Source organism: Indicator indicator, chromosome 3 (assembly GCF_027791375.1).
Source record: "Indicator indicator isolate 239-I01 chromosome 3, UM_Iind_1.1, whole genome shotgun sequence".
Lineage (NCBI taxonomy): Eukaryota > Metazoa > Chordata > Aves > Piciformes > Indicatoridae > Indicator > Indicator indicator.
Window position 1 is genome coordinate 14,631,867 of NC_072012.1, and position 20,548 is coordinate 14,652,414.

The following is a 20,548-nucleotide window of genomic DNA, read 5'->3' on the forward strand; positions in this document are numbered from 1 at the left end:
TGCTGAGGGATGTGGTTTAGTGATAGTAGCAGTAGGGGTGAGCTCTAAGCAAACAGTTGGACTTGATGATCTCAAAGGTCTCTTCCAACCTCAGCATTTCTGTAATTCTATACAAAGGAAATTTAACAGAAGAGGAATATGAGCCTCACAATGGGTACCACAAAGAGTCTCCAGTTTTTAAGGATGGGTTAATTAGTGGTGAGGAATGTCCTTGAAAGAGCTGATACTGCAGTATGGCAGGAAAAATAATTATCCGAGTCTGAGACAGCCTCCAGCCTGATTTTTGGGAAGATGTCAACACCACAGTGGAATTTGCACACAGATACAATTCTTGGAAAGCCAGAAGCATTCAGACTATACAGAGATCACCACTAAGAAAAACTTCCCTTCCAAGGATTAGCTCCCAAAAGACACCACACTCTTCAAGACTGTTCAGCAATTAATGAGATCAGTTGTGAAATAAGTATGTCTGTGTAGGTACCTACAGAGTATCTCTTAGCAGGAGAGACTGAGAGATCTCAGGCTGTTCAGCCTGGAGAAGACAAGATTTAGAGGGGATCTTATCAACATCTAAAGGGCAGGGGTTATGAGGATGGGGCCAGACTCTCCTCAGTGGTGCCCAGTGACTGGACAAGGAGTAATGGGCACAAACTAGAACACAGGAAGTTCCATCTGTACATGAGAAAAAAAAATTCTTTCCTGTGAGGGTGACAGCACACTGGAAGAGGCTGCCCAGAGAAGTTGTAGAGTCCCCTTCTCTAGAGAGATTCAAAACCCACCTGGACATGAGCCTGTGACTCTGCTTTAGCAGAGTGGTTGGACTAGATGATCTACAGATGCTCCTTCTAATCCCTACCTTTCTGTGATTTAAAACTCTACTTTCCAGCAACCTTAGAAAAAAGTTTTAGCCAGGCTCTTCTCAGCAGCCCTAATCTAGGAAGGGGGCTCAAGTAAGCTATTTGCCTTTCTGAACTTGAGTCTCCTTCACTTACAAACTAAAGGTTGGTACATGATCTTCCCTGCAGCCATGATGTCAGAAGTGAGAGGATCAATCTGTTTTAAGTGCCTGTTCAAATTAACTCTCAGAAACACAAAAGCAACTTCCCTATAAACCATTCACTACTGCTTTGCTCTCGTTGATTAGCTTTGGCCTCCACAACATCCTGCAGCATCCCCAATTTAACAAGGCTCTGTCTGGGGAGGAAAAACCTGCAAGAGAGGATCTTTAAATCCCGCAGTCCAGTAACCCCACTGACTGTTTCCTAGCTTGTGGGTGAACACACGCAGCGAATAACCATTCTCTGGTCTTTTCCACAAATTTTTTACTTAACACATGTATTACATCCACTCTTTCAGGCACCAGACTATTTGGTGTAATTATCTCCAGTGATACAGAAGCTGTTCTTTCACTTACCCTCATGACTCTCCTACATACCTCTTCTCACTCAGTACCTGTTCTTTGGGAAAGGGTAGAGCTGTTTACATGTCCCAGCTTGCACAAACAGCCTGGATTCATAGACAAGTGTGTCTTCTGTCTCCAGTTCTCTTCCTCATAACTTTTCATTGTTAGTTACTGCATCATTGCCTTCCATTTACATCTGGGATCCCCAGAAAGCTGTTTGATGTCCTGTGTGAGGTTATTCCAGGCTACTGAAATACAGAGGGTTCACTAAATCTCTGCAGTCTTTCAGTTTTCCTGCAGGGGTCCCCTGGAAACCACAAATCACCAAGACAGGGAACCTTTGAGGCAAAGGGACAACAAACACCAACTTTTGCTTCCAGTGACCTTGAATTTTTAAAGTGCAATGCAACTGGTGTGAATCACAAGAGCATCCTGCCCTCTTCAACTCTCAGCTGAGATCTTCTCTGAATGGTATGTGGGCTATTGGTTTTCTTTTCTCCAGAGGTACACAACCTGGCCAGGTGCAGACTAGACCATCAGGTGATAGTTTGCATTGCCTAGGACAACTTCTATGGTTCCTTTACACAAATGAGGCAGCACAGCAGCTGCGTACTGCTGAGCTCTGGTGCATATAATCCAACAGACCCCCATTTGTTTAAAAGGCTGAGAATCATAGAATCATCAAATTATAGAATGGTTTGGGTTGGAAGGAACCTTTAAAGGTCGTCTAGTCCAATTCCCCTGCAGTAAGCAGGGACACTGCCAAGTAGGTCAGGTTACTCAGAGCCCTATCAAGCCTGAGAAGACAGACACCAGCCTAAGAAAGCTGCAGGTTTATTCCTGAACTGCTTTAGAAATTAAACATCGTACAAAATGTGATATTCTTTAGCAAATAGAAGAGCAATGCTACATCACTTTGCATGAGCAATATTACTTGTGTGGCAGAGCAAACCTGGATGCATGAACAAAAGAAAAGGCTCTATAAATCAAAACAGCAACTTGTACCTGCACATGCCATGGCTGGCCCCCTAAAAAAACCCTCAGGTAACACCCATCTTGAACTACATATGAATACAAATCACGTATCAGTATTATAAGGAACCCTGACAAATAAGATGGTGGAAGTGATGACCTGCATTCTACTATCGCCAGTGTGCTAACCAAAACCAAGTTGGTAAGAGCACTTAATAAACAAGACCAGCCCCACAACAGCCAGGAGGACAAACACTTGCAGCACCTCCCTGCTATTCTCCTAATCCATTCCCTTGTTCTTGTAGCCAGAACTCAATTTTGGCTGCAGATTGAGAAGTGTGTTGTTTAGGCTCCACTGGCTCCAGCACAGGCTGCCTGCCTGAAGCAGCTCTTTGTAGGCAATTCTCTCTCTTAGGGACCTGCTACCGTACTTCATTAAGTAAAATACTCCAGCTTGCAGCTCTCCTCTGTGTTTTACAAAAGGCAACTGAACCAAATATTATAACATGACTTTGATACATAATCACAGGAAATATCTCCATGGATAAAACTTCCACAAACATTTTATGTAACAAATCCACAGTGATCTTTAAATAAACCCAGTTCGCTTGTGGTTAATCTCTATATACATTACAAATATACACACACACACTTAAAACTCTGACATGGTAGAGTCGTGTGTCTGCTTGCAAGATGCCAGAAAGGTGTTTTTGGGAATCAAAATCTTCTCTGATCCACAATCAATGCCTCAGGCAAGTTTGGAAATGTCTTCATACTGGATATCTTCAACTCGGCGTCCTTTTAAAGGCCCCTGGAGAATAACACGGTAGAAGAAGATCAAAATATAAACTTGTTTGTTTGTTGAATTTCTAACTAGGAGCTCAAAGTGAGGTACCTAAAGGGGCTGTATGAAATCTCACCGCACTTGGACACCATTCCAGAAGCACAGCCAAAGTGAACTCACTGGAAATCACAGGCAGTTGCATTTTTACGCAGTGCTGGAAACATTAAAAGCACACCAACTGCTTTGCTCTTCAAGTCCTCTGTCTAAAAGCCACACATGGAACTGTACAGGGGATGCACAGCAGAATGCATTCCAAAAACTGCAGGTTTGGGAGTTGCTCACAACACAGTATTTTCTGTTTCACTATTTTCCAGCTATGACAGTGCCTCAACACTGTCCCAGAAATCTTTTCATTTTAATGCTTTTTGTGTTAGTTGAAGTCCTTGCAATTTGGGGTCAAACATAAATGGATGGTTTGAATGGATTCACTGTGAACTAAGAAGTAGTAAAAGATAAAAGAAATTTGTATTCAAAATTAAATATAAAAATCCTGGTCACTCTACAATCAGTAAGAAAATTCTCACAGACTTCACTGCTTTCCAGGAGTATCTTCACCCATTTTTAAGTTATAGACTCAGAGTTCTTGCAGGACAGGGAAATCCTAATACCTGCAAGCATCAGAACTAGAGGAAAGACACCCTTGCTTTCCAAGAACAACATTATCTCCTTAGCTTCAACCAAAACTCCTCCTGACATCTGCATATTCTCAAGCAAATTCTCCAGAATCAAATATAGACTGAGTTTCTGCAGCCCTTCTTTGAATGGGATACTAACAGGGCCTCTCTCCTACAAGCTATGTTTAAGAAATCTGACCTTGAGCCAGCACCCTCTCTGCTGTATCAATGAGTTTAAAGATTGGTTTTACAGAGGAGAACAAAGCAGCAAGAAACAACACAGACATAATGATGTAGCCTGATTTTAGCCCAAAGAAAAGCAGCACATAAAAAACCCAAACAAACCCCGAAACAAAATCCCAAACAGAATCGTTAACCATGAACAAGACAACAAATAAACACATAAAGCCTAACATTCGGTCTGGAAAAGGCAGGAGAAAATTCACCTCCTTGCATACTTCACATTTTTACCTTCCCACAAAACAGTACAACAGCAGCCACCTTCAAAACAAACACACAAAATATTTTGCAGGTCTCTTTCAAGCTCAAAACTTGCTAAATTCAGCATCCTGGCATCTTTTTAAAGGCAGACAGCAGAGCCTTAGTCAGCAATGGAGAATATGTGGCTGTGTTCCTGCTGGTTGGGAATAGGTATGGGGCGACCATACATTTTGCTTGCCCTATCCCACCTGTAAGATTAATGACACCATTTGTGAAAGTTCTCCAAAGTCCTGATGAAAAGCACTCCACACGAATGAGATCCTGCAATGTTTGATACTTACAGAGTCAATGGTTATTGTCGCTGAAAACTTCTTCTCATTGATAGATTCCAAGATGCCTTCATTCCCCCGGTAACCACCATTTAATACCATCACTTTCTTGCCTGAAATGAGAAACAAGAAAACAGAAACCAATGACAGAGCACCAGGGAAAGAATCATAGACTCATAGGGTCACAGAATGGCTTGCATTGGAAGGGACTTCTAATGGTCATCCAGCACAACCTCCCCACAGAGAGCAAGGACATCTTCAACTAGACCCAGTTGCATAGAGCCTTACCCAACCTGACCTGGAATGTTTTCAGGGATAGGGCTTCTACCACCTCACTGAGCAACCCAAGCCAGTGTTTCACCACCCTCATTGTAAAAAATGTCTTCCTTAGATCTAGCATAATTCCCCCCCTTGTAGTTTAAAACCATCACTAGTCTTCTTGCTACAACAGGCCCTGCTAGAAAGACTATGCCCATCTCTCTTACAGGCCCTCTTTATGTACTAGAAGGCTGCCTCCCCAGAGCCTTCTCTATTCCAGGCTGAACAGCCCCAACTCTCTCAGCCTGTCCTCACAGCAGAGGAATTCCAGCCCTCTGATCGTTTTTGTGGCTGCCTCTGCCACTCCCACAGGTCAATGGCTTTCCTGTCATGAGGACTCTAATGCTGGACACAGTACTCTAGATAGGGCCTCACCAGAGCAGAGTAGAGGGGCAAAAAGAAGCCAAAGCTGTTTCTCCCACATCCCATTCCCTGTGCTAATGGGTCAGTACACTTTGATTTTGCCTTTTGTCTCACACAGGCAGTCCCTTAGGACATTAGTCCTAGTGCAAACACAGGCAGAGCTCACCTACAAGTACCAAAGAGCACTCACAGACACCATCAGCTAGCTCTTTACCAGCTCAGAAATGCAGAATGTATCAGGTTTACTTAAAAAATAAATCCTACATCCTGTTTCCTCCTACACTGACATTTTTCTGCTTACTGCTATCCTGTTTCCTGAACTGCTGGTAAGATGCTGCACACACACATTAGTGTGTACCATCAGCCAAAGAACCAAACAGGAGATGAAGTAAGCTTTGCCAAGTGCCCACAGCTATTCAAGGCATGACTTTGGAAGGAAGAAACAGCATAAATACGTCCAAGAGCTCTGCAGGGCTCTGAAATGCTTTCTGGCAGCTGAAGAGAGATGCTTTCATCTGGTCAAATGAACTGATTCCTAAAGCACTTGTGTCTTTACAGAAAAGAACCTAATTCTTATGAGAAGAAGGGACTGTGAAGACTGAAAGCAGAAGCAATGTAAGAATTCCCTAGAAAGTAACCAGAGATATTTGATAAATGATCAGAGTAGCTTATGAAAGGCTCTCTCAAGAGCAAGGTGGCTCTTAGGATATTTTCGAGTGGATGAATTACAGTTTAAAAGAACTGAAACATAAGTTTTGCAGTGACAGCCTAAGCTGAAAATGAACCAAACCACCATACCTGGAGCAGGTATTACAGTTTCCAGGTGCGTCTGATCAAGCTTCAGTTTGTCTCCAGAATCAATCATCTTCACCACCGCTGTGTATTTGTCAATCACTTCCTGTTGTGAATGGGAGAGGTCAAGCAGAAAAATAAAAGCATTTTTCTGCATTTACATTTATTTTTCTACCTTTACATTAATAAACTCAAAACAATGGGTCCTTCTACACTTTCAGAAGCAGCAAGGACTTCAGAGCTGTCCTAAAGGCATCTAGCTTTCACAAACTGCTGACTGGCCACACTCTGACATTGAGGCCAGATAAAAAGAGTTCCTCTTGAACATCAATGACTGGTCTATGAGACCACTAATTTTCATAGAATCATAGAATGATTTGGGTTGGAAGGGACCTTTAAAGGTCATTTATTTTAACACCACTGCAATCAGCATGGGCATCTAGGTCAGGCTGCTCAGAGTCCCAAACAACCTGACCTGGAATGTTTCCAGGCCCAGGCTATCTAATGCCTCTCTGGGCAATCTGTGTTTCACCACTCTCACAGTACAGAATTTCTTCCTAATATCAAATCTAAACCTACTTTTTTTTCTGTTTGAAACCATTACTCCTTGTCCTATCACTATACTCCCTGATCAACAGTTCTACCCAACCTTTCTTAAAGGCTCACTTTAGGTACTGAAAGGCCACATTAAGATCTTCCTGGAGCTTTCTCTTTTCCAGGCTAGACAGCCCCAGGTATCTCAGCCTTGTCTGAAAGCTCTGTCAACCTTCAGGTCAGCTACTTTAGCTATTCTTTCAAAGATGGAGAGTAAATTAGAGGTTTCTTTCCCTCATGGGAGGCTAACTAAGCTGGCTGGAAACCACATGGTGGCAACTGCAATACTTCCTCTCAGTGAGGTGAAATGTGACTGAGTTTATGCACCTAGCATAAACCATGTTCCACCTGTCATATACAGAGCTCAGTGGAAGGCACCCATTGGGACTCATAAACCTTTCCACACATCTACCAAAAAAGCTGTGATTTTGAGCCCTATACACTCCTGTCGATTATTCAAAACACATTTGGGTGTTGTCTTTGGCACTCTTGCCAGACTATTCAGCCCTAGACTACCTGGTACATCATTTCACTGGCAGTGGATAAAACAAAGCACTTCCAAACAACAGAGCAAGGTTAACAGCCTGAAAATTTCATATGCAAATGGGACCTTGTTCAAACGCTGCTTAAATCATAGAATCATCTAGGCTGGAAAAGACCATCAAGATCATCATGTCCAATCATTAACTTAACACTAGCAAGTCTGCTGCTAACCACATCCCTCTGCACCACATCTACAGATCTTTTAAACACCTCCAGGGATGGTGACTCCACTTACCCGGGCAGCCTGTTAGTGCTGGACAACCCTTTCAGTAAAGACATTTTTCATAATGTCCAATCAAAACCTCCACTGATGCAACTTGATGCCATTTCCTTGTCCTGTTACTTGGGAGGAGAGAACAACTCCCCCACCTCACTCCAACCTCCTTTCAGGGAGTTGTAGAGAGTGACAAGATATCCCCTAAGCCTCCTTAAGTATCAGTGCAAAACTGACCAGTCTGAGATTAAAACACGTTCGCACTGCTCTTGGTCATATCACATTGACGAGGATGATTAGGGGACTCGAGCATCTCCCCTATGAAGAGAAACTGAGACCCCTGGGGCTGTTTAGTCTGGAGAAGACTGAGAAGGGATCTCATAAATGTCTATAAATATCTGAAGGGTGAGCGTCAAGAGGGAGGGGGCCAGGCTCTTTTCAGTGGTTCACAGTAATAACACAAGGAACAATGGATTCAAACTTGAACATAGAAGATTTCACCTCAACATGAGGAGAAACTTCTTTACAGTGAGGGTGACAGAGCACTGGAACAGGCTGCCCAGGGGGGTTGTGGAGTCTCCTTCACTGGAGACTTTCAAGACCCACCGGGATGCATTCCTGTGCAGACTACCTTAAGTGATCCTGCTCTGGCAGGGGGCTTGGACCCGATGATCCCTTAAGGTCCCTTCCAACCTCTGATATACTGTGATACTGTGACAAAATGACTGCTCTCCAAGATGGATGTGTTAACACGGACACAACATGCAGGACAAAACAGTGCTTAAGAAAAGATCACCAAGTAAAGGACATCAAACCAACTCAGAGATCCACCTCCTGCCCATATGAAGTCCCAGTACAGTTAAGGTGGTGTTTCAGGTCCTGCCAGTGTTGACTTAAGGTTGAATATATCATATAATGAAATAGAACTTCAGAAGTCATCTGACAGCAGAAAAGCCCAACCAATGCCACATGCTTCCTGCTGCAAACTTTACCTTAACAACTCCTTTCTTCTTGTGATACTTGTCCCCAAGCTTTTTTGTCACAATTTTTACAACAATTTCCTGGAAGATGAAGAAAAAAATAAAAATAAACCGCCAAAATACACAAACAGCAACACAGTTTAAACTAAATGGTCACTCTGGTCACTCTGACTGCAGCCACAGGCTGAACAGCACAGGGAAGGAATGAATGCAGCACAGAGTAAAGACTCAGCTTTTATCTTTATTTCTCTTTATTCTCAAATTATTGCCTCAACATAGCACCTCTCCAGACTGTTTTTGTGGTTTGCAAATACAGTTATACTTGAATTCAGGACATGATGTGACAGCTCACAATGGGTCATGGGCAGGATATCTTGATCTAGAAGTCCAGTCAAAAAGTAAAAGCCGAGGTGTGCGCTCTCAGTTCAAAGGCTGTGTTGACTTACACATCTCTGTGTGAGTTAACCTCTACGTGGAGAGGGCTGTAATACCATGATTTAAACATGACTTGCCAAGACTCACAGTACAATCTCTTAGGGATTTCCATCCCATCTGAGGTAAGATGCTTCAGACTGCAGATCATGCTCAACCAAAGGAGTAATATCTCCCAAACACAGTAGTATGTCACATTTGGCAGTTTGGAAAATGTGTGTGAATTTAGTTTGGAATCTGCTTTTGGATCTTTGCACAATTCAACAGCAGCTTTAGAGATGCAGAACTGGCTGCATCTGGTATAATAGGAACATTTTCAAGACACTTACAGGCTGCAACCAGTAGTCTCTTCGAGATGTTCTTTTCTTCTCCTCTTCAAGCTATAGAACAATAAATAATTGACATCTATTTCCACCTTCCACAACTTCGAAAAGCTGAACCCATTCTCCAGGCCCACAGTGATGAACAAAACAATTAAAAAACTCCACATAAATAAGGTTGAGTCAGAGTGTGCTTGCTGCATAAAAATCAATCTGATGAGATTCATGAATTCATGCTAAACTGATGGAGATTCCTATTTGTTTTTTGTTGAGTGTTTCTAGATATTTTCTTCTGTTCCAAAATCTGTTATTTTCCTTTACTTCCAACATCTCTGTGTCTGGGGAATAGGCACAGATGAGCAGTAGAAACCAGTTTTAATGAGGAAGTGAAATAATTTTGCCTGATAAGATATAAAAGTCTGAATTCCACATGAACTGAAGGTCTGAGATCACTTCAAAAGGATACCCTGGTAAAGCGGACATGGGGTTACAAAGACATAGATTCTGCATGATTATTACCTCCATAATCTCATCCAGTGCAGATTTCTTCTTTTTCTCTTTGGACTGACCAGAGCTATGAGCTGATTCTTTTCTTTTAACTGCCCCTTCCACCATCTTCAATGCATTTGGTCCAAGGACACTGCTGGAAGAGTAAGATGGTAGTTTCACAGAAGATCTTACATTGTTTCCTCTACCAAGCTGCATCTGAAGAGCTGGCTGTGCAGAAAGGCCTGCTACAGCTCTATTAATTTCAGTTGTGCAAGTCACCTTCCAGGCCCTGCATGCCTCCTTCTCTAGGATTGCATTTGGCAACTAGCACTGATCTCCTTGAGGTGTAAAATCCATGTCCAGTGATGTTTGCTGCTAGCAGTCCAGCAGAATGAAAATAACCTAATGATCAGCTCACCAGTGCAAAAGCAAAGTGCTGATCAGGGACTTGAGTTCAACAAAGAAGACAAAAGCAGGTCTGCAAATAAGGTTTTCAAACGTGAAAGGACAAACTGGCAGCTTTAGAGAAGCCATCTGGACAGAGCAACTCTCGAACACAGTAGACATCTAGAACTCCTCCCAGAAAAAGATACTTAAAACTGTCCATCAGAGGGAAAAAATACTTGGGAATCTGCACACAATGGCTTCACACACAGCAAATAAACTCTATCTTCACAATCATATTCATAACAGGCAAACAGCCCACGAGCTACAACAGAAAAGATCAGCACAAAAAGTTACATATTGGGGATCAGGGAACACCTAAGGAAAGTGAGAACTGTCTGAAGGCCACTTGAGTTAAACCATTTTGATAAAAGATACTGCGATGTAGTATTAAAAAAAAAAAAGTAGGTGTTATCTCATCCAGTAAGATGAAGAGGGCTGCTGTGAGGTGGACAGCAAGGTAATATTAATATGGCCTTACAACAAATCCCACGTTCTGCCTGTGGTGAGGATGTTGGATATACCATCACAGGGAAGACATGTAACGAGAATGAAGATACAGAAATGGCAGAAGCAAAATTGAGAGAAAAACTGTATTTCAGAGGAAGTTTGGATAATCTGCATAGCAGAGTTCTAGAAAAAATAGCACATTAAATCATAAATCAAATAGACAGTACTTCAAACAACATCTCATAAAGAGGAACAGGTAATTAACACATAAAAACTGTAGTACCTGTATTTAAAAAGGAAATATCTAGCTGTGAGGTTACTAAAGGATTCCCGGGTGTCAACACTAAAAGAGATCTTATTTCATATATTCATTAAGGACCCTGAGAGAAAAGATTGAGAGACCACCAACGCTGTTCAGGCATGCCATTGGTATGGAGGACACAAGAAAGAAATGGCCATGAAAACAGAACTGATTTATCTTGAAAACCATGTTTTAAACCCCACTCAACAGCAAGCTCACACACTTTTGAAAGTTTACTCTGATTAGCTTCTGTCTACTGAAAGTTGTTTAAGAACAACAAAAGCAGAAAGGGGCCAGGCTATATCATAGATGACAGCTACCAGTGTGGCCCAGTCATGAAAGAGTCAAAAGCAATCCTGGGAAGCATCAAGACAGACAAGCACTAATTAATGCCTTGTATGGCAGCATTTCACTTGCAGCATGCACAAATTCAATCAGCTTCTCTGTTCAAGATTAGCTGAAACTAGAGCAAGGACAAGGAAGGGCTATTCAGCAGATCAGGGGAATGGGGAGATGAGGCCCATACTGTGCAGGCCTCTGGTACAGCACAGTCCAGGTTGAGAGGCTAAAACTGTCCTCTACAAATACACCGTCTGAGAAAGCAAACATCAGGGGGAAAAAGAACTGCTTATGTTGAACACCTGTACCAACATGAAAGCAACTGGTGTAAACTGGCTACAACTATATTTATCTGGGAAATTCTAGACAAGGTCCTAACCATCACAGCAAACAGGTTTTGGAGGATTTTCCTTTGGGACTGTAAGGCTGGAAACTGTGTATAACTGCACAAGGGGGGCTGATAAGTGCATGGACAAGACTTTATGCTGGTACACTTGCAGTACTGCAGACAAGAGGCAGTGACCTTGAGTGCAGATTCTGCTCACTTCTTAATTAGAAGTAATTCTAATCTTGTCCACTGAGTGAGTTAAGTAGGGATTTGAGGATTTAAATTCTTGAGGGAAAAAAGTAAGCCCAGAGTTCCCAGTCTGCTCAAGGGCAATCAGCATCAGATTCTGGGCTCGTATCTCAGTTTCATGTCAGCAACACAGATGTTCAAGGGAAGCACACCTCACCCCTAACACCTGTCCTCTCACTCCCCTTCTCAGTAAGGCTCCAACTCCATCTCTGCTGTATACTAGCAGTATACTCATGCCCTCAGAACTCTGCCATCCACTACCTACGATCTCCTGGTCCTGTTTCTGCACCCCACTCAGGAGATACAAGTGCCAGGTTTCTGTAGCTTGTGCTGTGATCACTGATGATGGAAAACCATAAAGTCCTACTGCACGCTGCATTGGAGTGCTGAACAGCAGGTTGAATTCAACTGACTCCCAGCAACAGCCACCAGCTACAGAACACACCTTTACACTGACAGAGGTAAGCAGTTTCCATTAAACAACTCTGAAGTAATTTTGCTTCTACACAACCACTACAAAGCTTACAGATGAGTGTATCTCAGGTGCTATGGAAAAATTAGACTACTTGATACACGATTTCACATTCAGCCAAATTTTAGTAAGCACCTTAAGTACTCCTCACCAAAACTACTCAAGTGAGGGTCTGAACTAAGTTTCAGACTCATCTTAAGCACAGCTCAATGCTTGGGGATAATTTACAAGTTTTCCTCAAAGCCTGAAATCAGTATCTATTATTGCAAAGAACTACTTTATTGTTTCATTTTCTGCCTGGCATATCTCCCATCAGATACCTTATCTGAGAGCTGAGCTTGTGATGAGAGGAAAGCTTTCGTTTTACCTGCAATAAATTTAATTACAACATTGCCCCCCATGAAAAGATGTGCTGCTCATCAAACAGCTTCACAGGCTGCTATACTCAGTACTGTTTACATTATTGATCCCTTTGGTCCTGCATTGCTCATGGTTACATAATGACAGTTAAATTTGGGAGCTTTAGAAAGATTTACATCAAGTGGATTTAGCTGCTTAAACGATGATCAGAGAAAGTATTACCTCCAATTAGACAAGGCAATCAAACCTTTTAGGAACCAAAATTAGCAAGTCATGATATTCATTCATTGAAGGCAGATGGGACTAAATGGCATTCAATTCAAATGCTTTGGCTGGATCGCTTCTCTGCCTTTTCACATAACAGAATCTACTCAGAGGAACCTCTAACTGCCTGTTACACTATGGGCATCTGCTACAAACCACAGTGAGTTCAACAAGGCTCTTCACAGTATTCATTTAAGATACTCCCATTCATTCATTTTAAATACAAAAGAAACCACGAAGTTACTCATTATCCCCTCCTGAATAACATTACAGGATATTAGACTACAAATATTTCAGGACAAGATATACCTTCCTACCCACACAAATACCATTGTCATTCAAGTGCTTTGCAACAGTAAGGGTTGCCCTTAAATTCTTTTCTCACCTTGTTTTGGAAGATGCTGCTATTGAAGTACTTGCTCCTTTGTTTAAATTAAATGCAACTAAAAAATAAAAAGACATTACTCTATTTCTATCTTTAAATCAAACTGCATGGAAGGATGTTACAATATTTTTAATCTGCAAATGGAACAAGATCATAATTTTGAAACTTTATTAATCTATGATTTGGTTCAGCTTTTACAATAAATTACGTTAAACATTATAAGAAAGAATATTCTGTATCTTCATATCCCAGAGCTCTTTATCACTGGTCTCAAAGCACTTCATGAGGCACTGAGTGGGCCTCAGCACTCATCTCATTTTAATCACAAAATCAGCTTCAAAAGGTTCTAGAAAATGACACATATCAAAACCTAGTTACCTTTTTCTTCTTCATTTTCTCTGTTCAGTTCAGTATAGACTGGCTGTTCCTGCAAAAAGAACACAAAACACATTTCATGAGTCAGACAGAAAGCTGAGCCAAGGTATCATATTTTGGTGATCATTGATTAGCTCAGTTTTACAGACCACTGTGAGATTATCACAACTAACTGTAATATTCTGCTTGGCTTGATTTGTAAGAAGATTATAAATTGAAAACATTATCTCATTACAGGCTCCCGTGCAAAATTCTCTAATTAAGTCTCTGCAGAGCCAGTGTCTAAACTTGCTTGATTCCAGCATGAAAGTGGCCTTCCATTTGAACCAGCATGATCAGACTGGTTTCTAGAAAGACTGATAACCAAAGATGGAAATTCTGGAATCATTCCAAACTCTTAGCATTGAAAGCTCAGACCATTTAAATTTCAATTAGCTTTAAATTAAGAAAAAAGGTAACTGTTTACTACAGCATTTAAATGGTACCTATCAATACCCAGGATCAAATGGGAGGTTCCAGTTCCAGGCAACGTGTATGGAAGCCATGGAATGACTTCAGATAAACAGATTCCAAATCACACACCAGCACCAGCCAAATAAAACTTTTCACTATGTGAATTTGATTATGTCAGCCCACCCCTGGTTATCTCAGCTTCCCCACTGCACAAAGTACTTGATATTTGCAGCTCTAGAAGTTGTGAAATACTATAAATGAAGGCATGCCATTCTGGTTACTGTAGCTCACTCTGCATTCCTAAATTCAAAAGTAATTTTTAAACCGCTAATCACTTGAAAAGCAGTAGTTATTACTCCTTTAGTACTAAAGCCAGGTACAAATAACTCTAAGCTTTCCTCCAGAACAGGATATAATCTAAGCTAACCGTGAAACAGAAAATTCAGAACATAACTGAACTGCTGTGGTGATTCATGTATGGAAGAAGACAGGCCAAATCAAAGTCTGAAATGTCCAGGATCAGACACTGGGGCCACAGGGCACAATTCTACTTGATTTCAGAATTACATCAAATCTAAAATGAGCAGAAACCTGTGCTTTCTTTTATTGATTTTGTGCTTTCTTTATTTTGCACTTGAAATTGTAGAGGATTTTCATGTTCATCAGTTGTAGAAAACACCAGCAAGTTGCTTAGTCAAAGAAAGGTGACAGGTTGCAGTTTCAAGAGAAACAAGGTAGTTAAGGTATCTGGGAGACTATTCCTTGTGGCTTAGGGAACAGCAATGGGGCCAAATATGCCCATTGTTCCTCAGTCTGAAGCAGATGAGCTTGTAACCTGAAGCATGAAGCTTACTCATCACCTTCTGAGTACGAAGGAATTACCAGTGCAAGAGTACCAGCAGCATAAAATTTGCCGTTAACTTAACCCAGAGGAGTTCTGAGAAGAAGGTGATTTTCCTCACCAGTTCTTTTCCCTCCAAGCCTCTTCTAACTTGCTGTTCAATGAATTTAGCAGTCTTTTCTTCATCATCAAGATCTTGTTTCTTCTTCCTCTCTTGTTCTTGTTGCCTGCGGATAGTCTCTGGGTCTCTATCAATATACTGAATGTACCAGCCCTTGGGAGTCTCATCAACCTTGCAAAGACCTGCAAAGTTGGTGCAGCACAAAGATTAATACTCACAAAAGCAAGCAAGAGATAAAAAAATATTAAGATCATTTTCACAGTTCATATTCACTATAACACTACAGACACTTTATGAGAGGCAATGTACCCCTTACTAATGTGGCAAAATTGATTTTAGTCAGTAGAGTCCTTAGTATCTATTTCTGCCTTTCGGCTAACAGGTTCCTACTTGGAAACAGGCCAGAATATGTAATATAGCAGACAGAGTGTTTTAAAATACTTCCCTTATTGGAAAAAAAATGTTTCCTTCCCACTGTTTTCACAAGATAAACCCCAGAAATCTAACATATACAAACAACACTAATAGCATCACACTAAAGGAAACTTTACTATGCTAAGTTATTGTTACTAACTCTCACTAGAGTGAATTTTCAAACACTATGTGACTTCCAAATGTATCCTGTAGGACACATGCAATCAGAGCCAAAGTAAACTTTCTGTCATACCACAGCCCCATTTAATCTCTCTTCCTCCCACTGAACACAACACTGCAGATCTCAAGCTTTAACCCTTTCACTAGGTGAGGAATGAACACAACTGCTTGCTTGTGATCACCTTAAATATGGAGGGATTCTGTAACCGTAAGAAATGTTCAGTCATCGGTTTTGATTTTTAAATGGCAACTGTCAGAAGTCAATTTAGAATTTTGCAATTCCTCCAGTAAATACAGACCAATAGTGAAAAAAGGAAAGGTTCATGACTGATGCTTTTATCTCAAACTTCTGACATTTTTCATAAGCAAACCTAAGGGTTAGCACAAAAATATGTGTGGGCATCTGTTAACATATATATGGGTAGAGGGGGTGGAGAACCAAAAAGGAGATGGGACAAGTAACATAAATGTTTACTGATCACTTATCAGCAATGCAATTACCCAATGATTTTAAAACTTCCCACCCCTGAGCAACTACATTTACCTTCTCTCCCCAGCCATTTAGTGAAATCAGTCAGTGTCTCCCACTGTGTAGCATTCATGTGGATGTGTTCACGATGACTGATATACTCGTTGTACACGATATTATTGTGCACTCTCTTGGTTCCTGAAATACAGAACGATATGGGATCTAGGAGAAAGCAACCCAAACTTCTTGCACTGAACTAACAGAAGGCATTAAAAGCTGCCTGGTGGAAAAGAAACTTGGAGGTGTTGGTTGACAGCCCGCTGAATATGAACCAGCAGTGTGCTAAGGTGGCCAATAAGGCCAGGAGCCTGTATCGGGAATAGTGTGGTTAGCAGGACCAGGGCAGAGATTGTCCCCCTCTACTTGGCCTTGGTGAGGTCACACCTTGAATACTGGGTTCAGTTTTGAGCCTCCAACTATGAGAAGGATATTGAGCTGCTGGAGTGGGTCCCGAGAAAAGCAATGAAGGGTCCTATGAGAAGTGGCTGTGGGAACTGGGGATGTTTACCCTGGAGAAAAGGAGGCTCAGGGGAAACTTTCTTGCTCTCTACAACTACCTGAAAGGTTGTAGTGAGGTGGGTGTTGGTCTTTTCTCCCAAGTAACCAGTGGTAGGGCAAGAGGAAACAGCCTCAGGTTATGCCAAGGGAGGTTTAGGCTGGACATTAGGAACAATTTCTTCCCTGAAAGGGTTGTCAAGCCCTGGAACAGGCTGATCAGGGAAGTGGTTGAACCACCATCCCCAAAGGTATTTAAAAGCTGTGAAGATGTGGTGCTTACAGATATGCTTTAGCGGTGGACTTGGTAGCGTCAGATTAATGGTTGGACTCAATGATCTTAAAGGTCTTTTCCAACCTAAATGACTCCATGATTCTATGATTAAAAATAAACAAACAAGCAAACAGTAAAATATTTACCAAATCGCCTCCTGAGCAGTTCTAGGAAATCATTTCGGAATTCCCTTAGGGGACAAAAAGAAAGTATTTTAGTAAGACTTCAACAATTACAAAGTCATTTTTTACTGTCACTAGCAATTAAATATCTGTCATGTAAACATGAGTATTATTTTGAACTGAGCAGGACAGAATTCAGAAATTCATTTCCCTTTTTCAGCAAAGCAGCATTAAATGCAGTAGACAGGCAAAAAGAACCACAGTATGGCACGTGCACACTCAAGTTCAGTCTTTGGAAGGATAATACCCCTTTCAAAGGGGAAAAATGGAAAGAATGAAATCTAAATACTTCCCACTAATTGCTGGTATTTCATTACCAGGTCTCTTCCCAGTCTGACTGACACAAAGCCCAGGGCACGACAAAGGGCAGCTGTGGTAGATGGGCTAGGTTGATCACTCATCTCACTGCTAATTTATGGGCTTGACTATAAAGCTTTGTTTCAGACTCATGCTGAAGACAGCTCAAATCAACCTAGCTGTCATGTAGGGCATCTGGACAAAGGACTAAGGGTAACTTGGGAAATTTAGTCACACCCCTGACATCTCTCTGTAATGGGTCGCCTTGCTCTTTGTTACTCTGCATGTGTGGCAATCACTTAACTACGGTGGAAGGGTGACATACTTTGTAACAGATCAACCTAAAACAGGTCTCAGACATGGAATAAAACTGTCAGATTTGGTTAAATATCATGGATCTCTGAAACCTCTTACATATATTCAAAAGTAACATCACCTAAATTTTCAAACTGCTATCAGAAAAAGAGCTAACTCTAAAATGTATCAGAATAAAGTGTCTTCAGTGGGACATGACTGGGCCTTAGGGGTCCTGCTGACACAAGAATGAAGAGCTAGGTAAGAACACACAGCAAACTTACTCAGAAAAATAATCCATGAACTGCTGAGGGTTTTCAGAAGCCAGCAGCAATTGCCTCTGGTGGGACTCAGACATACAATGACATTTGAAGCCATTCTATAAAATAAAAATAAATACTTTGTCTGACCTTGTCTCAATTTGCAAAATGTCACTGAGCTGAAGAGTATTAAAAATAGCATATTATAAGTGAAATCTCTGGGAGGCTTCACAGAAAACACCTTAACTCAGCTGTAGCCTACAGGGGTGGTTGTTCCTCCTGACCAGGCAAGCTAGAAGCAAAACTCTTCCTGAAGCCAAAAGCCTCCACACAAATTGTGAAAGGGGTTATGAGCCAGGACATTCCAGCAGTCCTCTTTGTCCCTCATGGAATGGGTTAGATATGGCACCACTCAGTCCCATTCAGCTGCTTGTGCAACAGCACTGGAAATATCTGCTGCTTCCTTACATGACAAACACTGGCACCAAACATGTATGAAAGGGATGGTGTCTTTGAACGGCTCAAGGTGTGATCATTTGTCCAGTTCTTGCACAGGGTTGAAGTCATCAAAGCTCCTCAAAAAAAGCACTCTGACATTTTTTTATCTAATATAATGCATGCTTTTTCATCACAATACAATTAGATCTACAGCAAATTTTATTACAAAGAAGTCACATCCCCCTTACAAAGGTTGTAAGGAAAGGAGCTGGTTTTGCTTGTAGCTACTGGGAAGAGAACAGGATTTGAACTTCCTTGGGTGAGAGGAAGAGGGGAACAGAAATGGCTGGAGAATGACACAATTAAATGTGCATAAGAGGCTTTCCTTCTCTAAAGTATATTGAAGAGGCTATTTCCAGAGAATGAAAAACTAAAAGCATAGTTAGGCCAAGGGAAGGTACTTTTACAGTACAGCTCTGATGGAAATCAGGAAGAAGAGGACACTAACATCCCACAGGCATCTAGGTTGAAGTGAATAGAAAAGTGTAAAAAAATGGGGAGGCTTCAGAGAAAAGGTATGTCTTCGTAACACAACAAGAAGGGAAGAAACTCAGAATCAGAAGGGAGAACTCAATACAAGAAAGATGTGGACCTGTTGGAGTGGGTTCAGAGGAGTCCACAAAAATTATGAGAGGCCTACAACACTTCTGCTGTACGGACAGGCTGAGAGAGCTGGGGTTGTTCAGCCTGGAGAAGAAGCCTTGTGGGGACAGTGTTTTCAGTAGGGCCTGTTGCAACAGGAGATGGGGTGATGGTTTTAAACTAAAAGAGATTTAGACTAAATATATGGAAGATTTTCTTTTTTTTTACAGTGTGGAAACATCAGCACAAGTTGCCCAGAGAGATGGTAGATGTCCCATCCCTAGAAACATTTCAGTGCAGGTTGGATGAAACTGCAAGCAACTCAATCTAGTTGAAGATGTCCTTGCTGACTGTAGGGGAATTGGATTAGATGAGCATTAGAGGTCCTTTTCAACCTAAGCCATTCTGTGACATTACAAAAAGAGACTTCACAGTGCTCCAGGTGCGTATCATGTTAGGCGTATCACATTAGGTTGCTGCAACCATCCTGTTCCCAAGAGAAATCATAAATCAAGGCTGCCCTCAACTCTAAGGTGGATGGGAACCACCTAATTTTTAACCCCATCAGCCTTCCAAGGTGTATCTGAGGGACTGAACCTTCCAGTGATTTTGGGGCCACCCTATGCTCCCTCTCACCCTGGGTTGATCAGTCAATTTGAACACCCCCAAAGATTTATCAGCACCAGCACACTTTCTCCAAAGTAGATGACAATTTCTCCCCTGGAGGATCAGGGATGCCAACGGGATCTCCTCACAAATGGGGACTCCCTAGGTCCCACCAGTCTGATCCCAACGGGACCATAGCCCATACAAGAAGGACTGCAGCCCTCCACAAGAAAATAAGGACCTTCTCCAACGTTCCCCTAAAGAGTAGGGGCTCCTTGTACTCCCACCAAGTGAGATCGCATTTGCACAGGTGCTATCAGATCCCTGCTAAGGCGACTGGGGACACCTTCAAAGGGAACCTGAGCCAGTCCTGTACCTCCACCCCTCAGGGCACTGGGGAACTCTACCAGGTTATGAGGCCACATACCCTCTATGGTTATGGCAGTTCTCCCCAAGAGAATCTGAGAATCCCACAAGGGCGATAGAAGCCAACTTCGTGTCACCCTCAACGGCACTGGGGACGTTCACAAGAGGGATCGGAGATCCACAAGGGGACTGAGAACCCTTACCTAGGAGGTCTGACGCCCTCTGTGTATTCCCAAAAGACATGACCTCCTCAAGGGGTCTGGGGTTCCCCAGCAAGGGGCCGGATCCCTCCGTGCCCCCATGGAGGACTACTAGTCCCGCCGATGGGTCGGGGCCCGCCGCGCTGCCCCGCCACAGGCCCGGTCACCACCCGGGCTGGTCTCACCTCATCGCGGCACTGCTTCTGGCACATCTGGCAGTACCAGCGCAGCTTCTGCAGTCCCTTGGACTTGATGCGGTTGGCGATGGCCTTGGGGCTGAGGAAATCTGACTTCCCCATAGCAGCGACGCTGACCGTCCAGCCCTAGCCGGGCCCCCGTCTC

The 20,548-nt window shown here is 42.3% G+C and overlaps 1 protein-coding gene across 1 annotated transcript; it reads right to left on the reverse strand.

Moving 5' to 3' along the window:
• Positions 1-3,122: 3,122 nt before the first annotated feature.
• KIN (Kin17 DNA and RNA binding protein) lies at positions 3,123-20,505 on the reverse strand. Its single transcript, XM_054399667.1, has 13 exons — positions 20,392-20,505; positions 17,979-18,073; positions 17,068-17,111; positions 16,168-16,290; positions 15,030-15,211; positions 13,618-13,666; positions 13,240-13,297; positions 9,678-9,801; positions 9,168-9,218; positions 8,419-8,487; positions 6,082-6,181; positions 4,615-4,715; positions 3,123-3,185 (listed from the first exon to the last, which is right to left on the reverse strand). The coding sequence occupies exons 1-13, from the start codon at positions 20,503-20,505 to the stop codon at positions 3,123-3,125; spliced, it is 1,173 nt and encodes a 390-aa protein (XP_054255642.1).
• Positions 20,506-20,548: the final 43 nt, after the last annotated feature.